General features: G+C 31.5%; 1 protein-coding gene across 2 annotated transcripts in view; it reads right to left on the bottom strand.

Annotated features, from left to right (window-relative positions):
* Window positions 1-11,528, bottom strand: part of LOC106883670 (bifunctional heparan sulfate N-deacetylase/N-sulfotransferase) — a 119,830-nt gene that overhangs the window by 75,175 nt on the left and 33,127 nt on the right. Inside the window, exon 4 of one of the 2 annotated variants that reach the window (XM_014934769.2) lies at window positions 1,139-1,251. The exons of the other annotated variant lie outside the window; for it this stretch is intronic. Within the exon in view, the coding sequence (XP_014790255.1) occupies window positions 1,139-1,251 (113 nt within the window). The remainder of the gene's footprint in view (window positions 1-1,138; window positions 1,252-11,528) is intronic. 2 annotated transcript variants of the gene reach the window in all.

Here is an 11,528-nt window from a genome sequence, read left to right as displayed (position 1 = left end):
AAAACAAGAGAAAGGAAAAAGAAGTTTGACTATTTCCGGCAGAAAGTATCATTTGACTTGTACGACTTACTAAGACTTCTTCCAAAACTGACAGAGTAGAAAGCAACAAATTATATACATTTGTAGTTACTTTTATTCAACAACCTTGAATGAAACTAGTTCTACTTAACATGACAAAAAATATTGACTAATTAATTGAGATTTAGCATAGACTGATCAGAGAAAATTTTGTAAATAATGACAAGAAGATAAAAAACCCAGCTAATATATTATTTCTTGGGTCCTCACTAAATTTATACAAGATAAATGTGTACTGCTGTTATTTAATAGCAATTTTGTATGTATGCTTTGATTTAGACAACATTAATTCTAATATGGGTTTGCTAAAACAAAAAAAGACATCCTCTACCCATTATTTAAAAAGAAACCATAGATAAAATTTATTATTATTATTATCATTATTATTATTATTATTATTATTATTAATTAATTAATTAATGGGGAGGGTTAAGTTGGTTTATTGAATCATGGCTGTCAAAATTTTAAGCAGAAGTTTTATGCTAAGAATCAAATTAAAATAAAATTCCTTACAATAAAAATGTGATTTTAGAAACATACATAAAGTCCAATTAGTTGCATTTAATACTTTTTTCAGAATTCTATTATTATTAAAACCTGAGCAAAGATTAGCCTCTCTCACTAAAACAGCTCAAAAATTTTTTCCATGCTAATTATTTTAGACTATGTTTTACAAAATTTACCTAAAAATCTAAATAGTTAAGTAGATATACATATTTTAATGATATTTATCAAATTTGGGTCCTATTTATTTAATAGTTTATTTGCTTTATCTTTGATAAATATATATATATATATATATATATATATATATACTACAACTACATGTGTGAATGACTGTCTTTATCTCTTGTTTAGCAAGGTAAAAAAATAAAAATGAATTTTTAAAAACTTTTCATGCTATTGATTATTAATCTCTAGTTGATAAACACAAGGATATTTTCCATTTTTTTTAATCTGTCAGGTGTTAAAAATATTTTTTTCTTTTTAAATGGTTGCAGACAAAGAGATCCAGGTATGATTTAAAGCAGGAATCCGCTCTCCAAAACAAAGGATCTACCTGTGCAAAGTGATAATTCTGCAACATTCCTCGCTCCAAGGCTGGCAGTTGAAATTTATGTGGCTGCTCATGGTGCCACATGTGAGGAAACCACCAAAATTTATCTCTCATTTCTGCAAGACAATCAAGTTAATAGAAAAAAAAAAATACAAAACCAACATGCAAATAGATCAATATAATTTCATTAAAAAATTACATATAATTTTTTGTTTTTCTTTCAAATATAATTTTTTTAAATTCAATATTTTCATACTCTTCACACAATTATAAGAAAAAAATAAATGAATAAAGTTCTCACATAAAAATCCAATAACTAATCAAATGAAAAAGTTGATAATTATAAAACACATGCCAATTCATTTTTTTTTTAATATTTTTCTTTTCTTTTTTTTCTTTTGAATGAAAATACTGATACAAAATCATTTATAAAAAGATAAAGGAAAATGTTATAAAAAGCAAATTTCATTTCATTTGTACAAGATGTTTTATAATCTCTTATGTTTGAATATTCTGCTCATATATCTAGCCCTAATAAAATATATCTTAAAATCTATTAATTTGAATTATTCATGGGTTGTAAGAATAAAGATGTGTGTGCATTTATGATAAAGAATAGAAAAGAAAATGATAAATAATTTTTCTATGGCTGTATGTTTATTAATTTGAGGTTTGGGGAAAATTAATATACCTGTTCCTCCCCTCCACCTTGCTGGTATCACATCTCACATATGTTTAACCTAAACACTCTACCATAATAGCAAGTAAAGTCAGGTGTCTTATCCAAAAACACAACACTGTTGCAAGAGATACTGTACACCACCAATTAAAAGCTTTTAAAATAATATATATTTGTATTTAAATACTGAGTTATATCAATGTCAACATAGAAAAACAGATTAAATCATAATGAAGACAATAATGATAATTACTAACAATAGCATAAGTCTTGAATAGATAAAAATTATTTAAGATATAATTATCTCTTTCATTACTTCTCAAAACTGACAAGAATTTAATTTATTTAATTCAATTTTGAAATGTTGGATAAAAACCCAGCATCAAAGGAACCTCATAGTGATGTTTGGCAACAAAAATGAATTACTAAAGCTTATAAATTTGGATAACTCCATGTGCCAAACACAGACAAGAAGCTTAAGTTTTTGAGTAAACCCTAAACTCTCTCAGTCACAGACATAGTGATGAGAGAATCATTAAGTAAATATATCTATGCAGAAAAATATAATTAACATCTCTACATCAACAACTACAGTGAATTGTTCAAGTCTAATAATACTGAAACATATCTAGAGTGGCTTCCTAAACTTGCCAAAATGATTAAAATAATATCAGTAATTGAGTTAATGTCCTTTCTTCACCATGTAAGTTTTCCAAATAAGATTTTTACTACATTAAATATGGCATCACTAACTCAAATGTTGATTTGTCAAGCAGACTGCAGCTGAGAGTAATTAACCTCAGTGATGTATTTGTTGAAACTATATTTTACTTCAATCAACTTTTTTAAGTCGTCTCTGATTCCCAAAACAGTAATCAGAAACATATTAAGTAAAAGTGGTTAAACGTCACTTCTCATCCACTTCTAAGAATTTTAATAAAAAAAGTATTGTTATAGAATACATTGGGAAAATACTGAAAATACTATATGCAAATACTGGCTTAAATATATATATCAGTTTGCTGAAGCCTAATTTGAAACATCAGGAAAACATTCTAAAAATCCATCCAGTCTCTTGAAGCCTGATAGCTAAGGTGAAAAGTTACTAATCCAAATGTGAAAGGTTAGATCACACCATTGGCTTCATGTATTCTTAGACAAAACTGATTATGCTGTTTCTCACAGTTTAACTAGCTAAATAAGTAGTAGTGATCATTGTTGTCAAGGACCAAATGTAAAACAGTTGATACAACAAACAGTTCACACAAACTTTTCTAATCCAATTCCTGATAGAAACCAAATAGAGAGAGTGAGAATAGGGAAGTAGAACTGCAAGGGTGAAATTTGCTAAACCAGCATAAACGAATGAATGAAAAATTTAAATTAACTTCTGATAAAGCAATTTCTACATGATTAAACAGAGTTGTAATAATTTTCCAAATATAGCAATAACTCCTGGAAAAAATCCATTTATTATATTTTATATATTTATTTTCTGCACTGGCTTAGATTAGAGGTAGGTATGCCTGTCTACATTTATATAGTAACTTCCCCAACTGGCATTAAATGAACATGAAATAGGCCAGCAATGTTTACGTAGATTGTGTGGCAGCACTTAATGATTCAGAAACTGTTTGTTTGACAGCAGACACTTTTTACTATGGTTGAATGCAATTAACATGGGAATGAGTAATCTCATTAGCTGTATTTCTATCTCCAGAGAAAAACTACTGGATCTTATCACCAAGGTTAATTTTAGACAATGTTTGGTTATTATTGAGAAGTGATGGCAAGCATCACAGGTTATTATTTAACTCTAACCAAAGTGTCTAAGGACAAAACACTTATTTCTAAATCAGTGGTTCTTAACCAGGGTCCATATAAGATTTTGCAGGATGCAATACAACAAAATAATAAATTGGGGATCTACAATAGTATTTTAAGGGCTCTTGAAAAAATTTTGTTTCAGATATATGTATTGGTATATATTTCAAGAAACAGGTTTCTTTCTCTAACATTTTACATAGTTCAAGTTAGTGTGAGAAAAACAAAATAGGAATTTTGAAAGACGTTTCCATAAAACTAATTTTTAAACAACAAATGGCTATGAGGGTCCACCAGAATAAAACAGTAATTACAAGGGCCCATAGAGGAAAAAAAGATTGAGAACCCCTGTTCTAAATGGTGAAATCCACTTGATCCAAAGAATAAATGGAAAAGTTGAGAAAGAATCAAAGATATTGGCAGTTTATATCTTTTTGCTGGCACTGTGTTGTAACTGGGACTAACATAGTAGACATCATTTAACTCCAGATCAGCTTTGATCAAACAGCCTTGTGAGTGGAACTGATGTCTTTACCTCACCACATATATATGCCTAATTAACCATGATGACTCCAGTAGATCATATTCTTTTATTCTTCTACTCATTTCATTTTGACTGTGGCCATTTTTTTTTTTAATATAACCTTCCTTTTTTTGAAAGATAGTAGGGTATGGTTTTAGGAAGACTTTGCAGCTATTTCTTGCAAGCTGAGCAATTGCAGAGAGATCTCCTTGTTGGCTTGGGCTAATTGTGTCTAAAGCAAAACACTTACTTTCCTCCAAATCAAGAAATCTGCTTAACACTACATTGTGGTTTAGCCCCAGGTTAACCTTGATCATGCAGACTTATGATCAAAAGATGCTCTCATCCTTATGACTACATTTTTTAGATGCCAGGAATTATACTATCTAAATGTTATTTTCTAACCTTATTTAAAAATAGTTGTGTACAGTTCAAGAGTTATTTGACTGCTATTTCTACCAAGTCAAGTAATCACATAACCGTTCCTTCGTTGGCTATGTTAGCTTTTACTAAGTACAGTAGGTGGTATTCAGTGTGGACTGGATACTTGTTGACTGCAGTATTGAAGTCAGTTCTTCTGATGTCGAAAGCAATATATTTTAGACATTAGGTTTCATTGGCATAATGTTATGGAAACCAGAGATAGCATCAGTCCTGTGAGATTTCATGATTCGGAAAGGATAAAATATTTTCCTAATCTAGAAGGTGATGTATTGTCAAAAATAAATCATTGCATGGCATACCAAGCAGTATATAGTTTCTTCTCTCTACATACTGGGTTCAAATCCACCAAGACCGACTATTTTATATCTCCCATGGTTGTCCAATCAATTTTATCCCTTTCATACAGAATTGCAACCTTCAGGCAATGTGAATGGATGATTGCCCAGGGAAGAATTTAAAGAACTAAAATGCTGCAGAACAATCTTAATTAATCCATACTCCATACTTCTCAAAAAAAAACTGGCATAAAATACATGATAGAGATTCCAGTTTCCTAAATGTGTTTATTTTAACTAGGCTTTGTTCAAAGTTATTAACAAAGAACTGAAGTGTAAGAGAACATTATACATAAATCACCAAAATAGAATAATTTCGCCAGAAATCTAAGAAACAAATACGCAAAAGTCTAGCGAGTTATCAATATTCTAGATTTGCTTTTTTTTAAAAATTTGTTTGTTTTGTTCTCTTGTTTTCTGTAATAATATTAGATTGATATGATCTACATGAGTATTGTGCCTTCTAGAAACAATTACAGAGAATATGTGGAGTGACCTAAGCCTGATAAAAATCATGCTATGTTTGATGCATTATTATGAGAATTTCCTAAACACAGCAACACTGATTAACATCTATACTACTTAAATAATCTATTATTCATCAAAACTGCTGAAATCAACCATAACTCAGAACTAAGTATATTTGGGCATGCTGTTGAAATGGTTAATATGCATATGTTAGAACCACATTTATCTTTTATCTTTCAAACAGCAGGTGTTATGTTCATAGTGTATGTTATGATAAATCCATTTAAAATGTTCCCGTTCCCCTTTAATGTACATTATTAATGCTTCAGATGCTGTTCACAAGACCATATTCTGTGCCAGTTAACTCTGAATAATTACAAGGTTCTTCCTGTCCTCATTTAACAATAAAGCACTGTATGATCACTACCACTTGGTGAACAAAAACATCAAATTTATAACAATGTCTTCAAAAGACTGGCAAAGTAAAATCGATACATTGTGTCATGGTTATGCATGCTTTTTGTGACAATCTTCCAATAGCTTTCAAGAGGCCTCATATAATGACTTTATTCAAAATAATTATTAAAAAGAGAAAAAATGGAACATACATTTAGGAACAGTCTTTGCTTTGAATATTAAAAATATTTCAAATCATTTTCTTTCTCTCTAATGCTTATGATCTCTGTCAGTTACACATAACTTAGGACTTAAATTAATAATATTACACTTTCAGAGTGAAGGTAAGTGGCCTAGAAGTTAGGGTGTTGGGCCCACAATCATGAAGTCATAGGTTGACTTCCTGGGTTGGGTAGCATGTTATGCCCTTGAGCAACAAATCTCATTTCATGTTGCTCCAGTCAACTCAGTTATGAGTATCAACTTAGTGCTAGTACTCATTTAGATCTCTCTCTCTCTATCTCTCCTCCAGCTATCACATCCTTGATCTTCTGCTTGGTTATGGGTTGGAGGGCCAAAGTGTTTATGACTGTTCACAACTACATAGGTACCTAAAACAATTAGCAAAAGTGTGTCACAAGCTATTAGATCAAACTTGCTTGCAAGTGACAGCTAAGCACACTTTAAGAACTATGAAACTAAATAGTGATAAATATTATCATCATCATCATTTTACATCCACATTCTGTTTGCTTGGGTTGAACAGATTGCCATGGCTGGAATCAGCACATTTTCAAGGGTATTGCTGACCTACATAAGTCAGAGGATCCGCATGTCGTTTCAAAATCAAGACTTCATTTTTAGTTTCTATAACTGAATATCCTTCCTAAGAGGAATAATTCTGAAATTTATATTTGCTTGTCTTTTTTTTTTAAAGTACATGTGTGATGTACAGCTTAAAAGTAACCTGCCAAAAATGCCAACAAAGGACAATGATGGGACCAAAGCGACACACAGAAAGAGAAACAAAAGCTGATATTTTATATTACTACATATTCTCCATTTTCTGTCAACTGCTCAATTGCATCAAGTGATGACATGTAGTATAACATTACTGATATTCTAATGTAGAGTTTGAACTCATAACCTACAGCAGTCATGACTAACAGATGAGCACTATAAACAGCCAGCTACTACTGCACTCTCTTTCTCTCTCCCACTGTTAGATGTAATTCGTAACTCAAATGATATCTATTCCCCAATTCCAAAATAATTAATTTCCCCACCCATGGATATCAATTTATTTCTCTTGAGAGTTCATAATAAAATCCCACAGGCAAGAGAGAAAACAAGCAGAACAAAAGGGAGAAGGAAAAAAGTAAAAGAATGGAATTTTACAATAAATACCCATAGAATTGTTATTTTTATACATGTTTGTGTCTTGTGTATTTACTTCATATAATAATGCCCTGAGCACAAGTACAAAGAATGTGAGATTATTTCTTTCTTTCTTTTTTTTTTTTTTTTTTTTTTTTTTTTTTTTTTTTGGTAGCTCCGTTTCATTTCTACAAGTTGTAAATTAATAATTTCCAACTCGTTTTATTGTAAAAACCAAGGCTAAACCCATCAACATGATTAAAACAGAAATAGAGTTAACTTCAAACAAATGTGGTTCAGACTTAAAATCATATTAACACAATTTCTTATATTTTTAAATTCCTATCCAAACAACTAACCACTGTTGCCACTTCCACATTCACTGCTAATTTATCCCTTCCGTTAAGTTACCATCTGTCTTCTCTCCAATGTGTAATCATAATAAATATAGCACTGAATCAAAGCTCTTTAATAGTAGACATTTTATTGCCACTCTGTAAATACAGATTCTTCTAACAAGAGTGCTTCTATGTGGATTGTTGAGGAAGATTTAGGTACTAAACCAATCTTTTAAATGGGACTAAAAACAGGCTCTCTGACCCCTATATTACTGAGGTCTTTTACAGCACAAGTTGAAGACGGAACAATCTACTTCCCACTGAAATAATAATAATTGTTTGAAATTTAGGGGGTGGATTAGTTGATAACGTCGATCACAGTACTTGTCTGGTATTTTATTTAATCAAATCTAGGTGAAAACGTTGAAGTTGACTCCATTGAGATTTGAACTAGAACAAATACCATGAGGTATATTCACTGATACAATAACAATTCTGCTAATTCATGTCATTTCAGGCTGGTTATTATTTTTATTGATCTCTATTTCTCAAACCAGTATGTCAATGTGACAAAAAGGAACACAAAATAGGCAAACACACAAAGATACATGAGCAGCTTTTGCACAGTTCTTGTCGATCAAATTCCACACAAAAAGTATTAATCAACTTCTATTTCTATTATTGATATTTAGCCATTTGCTTTATTGAAGAAGATGATGTGAAGTGGCAGTCACAGAAGAATTTGACAATGTCTAACAAACAATTTAATTTTAACCTTCTACTTTATAAGTTCAAATTTTACCTGGGTTGATTAGCCCTTCATCCTGCCAATCATACATCAATGTTGATCAATCAACTACTGAGCCACTACAAATTTATGGTCCAATGTGAAAAAATCATTATACACTTGTGTTTCAGATATACCATTTCTTAAATTACTTATAGAAAGTATGCCAAGCAAAAATTCTGAATTATTTCTACAAAGGTCTTTCAAAGAATTAAAATCTATAGTAATCTCAAAGATAAACCTAAATTAATTTCATTGCAAACATATTAAAAAGTATTACTCTAATAAGATAAATGATTAAATATGTGTGAACAAAGGTATTAGATGAATAACTGCTTTTTAAATGATATAATATGCTATCAAATTTAGATTCACTATTATGTTTATCTTAGACAAAGAGCAATCAACTGATGTTCTTGCATCATTTAACAGTTTTTCAATTATTTATGTTATAACACTTTTTCAGTTAAGTACAATCACTTTAATATCCAAGTGTTTCAATAACACTAACTTAAATACATAAAATCTCAAAAAGACCATTTTCTTTATCCCAATTACCACAAATACTCCTTCTTTTAATGTCTACGGGGACACTAAGACAGCTAATAAGGGAGGAAAAACATGGCGGTGAGACACTATCATTAGAGACTTGGTGACCAACAAAAAAAGAAAGGCAAATGTTCTTAAAGCATAAGAGAGGGCAGCTGGCAGCACTTTATACGTTTTTGGATATCAAGAGATTAATTTGAAATAACTGCCATAAAAACACAAGTGGATTAAAAAAGGAATATTGTCACAGATACACTAGGTTTGAATTAAAAAAAAAAGAATGGTGTGTCATGGTTGAAACAATGTTCTGATTGTAGGTTTGCTTAATTTGAGGCAGACATAAAGCTAAACAATACCAACAAGAAGAGGTTTGATAGGGTACAGGTTTCCAATTAATTTTCATGTTGCAACCTAACATTATGTATACTAAATTGTTTATCAGTGTGTCTGTGTACTTAAATGAGGGAGAGAGAGAGAAAGAAAGTGTGTGTGTGTGTGTGTGTGTGTGTGTGTGTGTGTGTGTGTGTGTGTGTGTGTGTGTGTGTGTGTGTGTGTGTGTTAGTTAACATCTTAAGTTGTTTTTTTTTTCCTATGTTTAGCACAATGGTTCCCAACCTGGGTTTTGCAGATCCCTGTTGGTCCACAAAGGTAGTACTGGGGGTCCGTGAACTAAATTCAAAGTTTCATATATATCATCATCATCATCGTTTAACGTCTGCTTTCCATGCTAGCATGGGTTGGACGATTTGACTGGGGACTGGTGAAACCGGATGGCAACACCAGGCTCCAATCTGATTTGGCAGAGTTTCTACAGCTGGATGCCCTTCCTAACGCCAACCACTCAGAGAGTGTAGTGGGTGCTTTTACGTATCATCCGCACGAAGGCCAGTCAGGCGGTACTGGCAACGGCCACGCTCAAAATGGTGTATTTTATGTGCCACCCACAGAAGAGTCAGTCCAGGGGCACTGGCAATGGTCTCGCTCGAAAATCCTGACACATGTCACAAGCACAAGTGCCAGAAAGGCGACGCTGGGCATATATACACACACACACACACACATAAAGATAAACATATTAAAAGGGGTCCGTGGGAAAACTCATTTAAATAAAAGAGCTGGGAATGACTGTTGGGAACCACTATGAAGAGGTTAGGAACTACTGCTTTAGCATTTAAACCAGCCATATCTGGCCAAAATATTCTACTTGTTTTATGTTCAAACTGGCCTGATCCAGCCTCTTAGAAATACCCTACAATGACATTTTAGATATACACAATTACCTCACCAAAAGCTTGAAGCTACAAGATAATGCATGATTAATTAAAAAACAATATGAATAAATAAGCTTTACATTTGACAGAGAAATCTGAATGCTAAAGAGTTAACCTTTATTTAAACATAAGCATCAGCAAGGGTCTATGAAGTATAACTAAAAAGACAAGGTGGTCAATGCAGGAATACTTTTGATTGAAGCTCTAAACTATAACAAATATATCCATCAGCAAAAGCCACTAAAGTAAAATTAAAACAATTAGGTATTTTGATATGACAGAAAGAAGAGGAAATATCTAACATTGCATGCAAAGCCATTCTGTTGTTTTTAGTTTCAAATAAATAGATTAGTTAGTAGATTTGTAGCAGAAGAGATTTTGATCAAATATAGAACAAACACTACTACTAAACCTGACTAGATCTCTTTCTATTTCTGTCAACCTAAAAAGAATTAGTAACAGAAGAACATAAAGCTAAATGAAAACTTATAATGAAATGGGTAGGCTGAGAGATTATATAATAGGGGGGAAAGGTTAAACAACTATATTTTTCAATGTTGATGAAGAGAAAGAATATTGTATTATATGTTCAGTTAAATATCTTAGTCAATGTTGGGAATTTATCAACCAGATAAAATTTTTTTCCTTATGTCACCTTAACACATTCCCGTGTGCATTTTACTTATTTGTGAGTGTAAATGCCTTTTTAAATCCCAATGATGCCATTGCTTAATTCCATTTTTGCAGAACTACACAGGATGAGAGGTAAAGCCTCTGTTTAGATAGGAAGGTAATTCTGGTCTATTACAGGTAATATTCACAGATCATCAAGTACCTATTCCTAAGTGAAGCATTGTAGAATAAAGTGTTCTGCTTGAAAATACAATAAAACACATATTAAATTTGAATATTTGAAATTTCTATACCTCATCCACTCAATTATCTTGTCTTAACTTTCCAGACCTGACTCTTGCCAATCCCTGTTTTACTTGTTTTTTTGATTATAGTGATTAGTTTTTAAAGAGTATGAAGACAAAAAGTAACTTACATTATCTAATCAGAAGCAATATGTCGCAAAAAGGACTTTTTTTTTAAAGTTCACTAAAAATACATTAAGGATACATGGGATTAAGATTTCACACCTTTCAACATTTGTGTTGTGGTCATGGATTAAAGCACATTACTTCACTTGCTACTAAAAGCCAAGCTAGAATTATCAATACATCTCAAGAAAGGGATTTTCAGTTGGAACTAGGAAGTGATTAAATTTTAAATCTACATAAGAACTTTCTTTGGTTTCTCACAAATATCGTAACTACATTTTTAAAAAATTCTTTTAAGATTATGTGTTACTGAAAGAAATATGTAATACTAAAGGAGTGTAATACGGGGGGGGGGGGGG

The sequence above is a fragment of the Octopus bimaculoides genome, chromosome 5 (genome assembly GCF_001194135.2).
Source record: "Octopus bimaculoides isolate UCB-OBI-ISO-001 chromosome 5, ASM119413v2, whole genome shotgun sequence".
NCBI lineage: Eukaryota > Metazoa > Mollusca > Cephalopoda > Octopoda > Octopodidae > Octopus > Octopus bimaculoides.
This window is presented reverse-complemented; position numbering and strand designations above follow the sequence as displayed.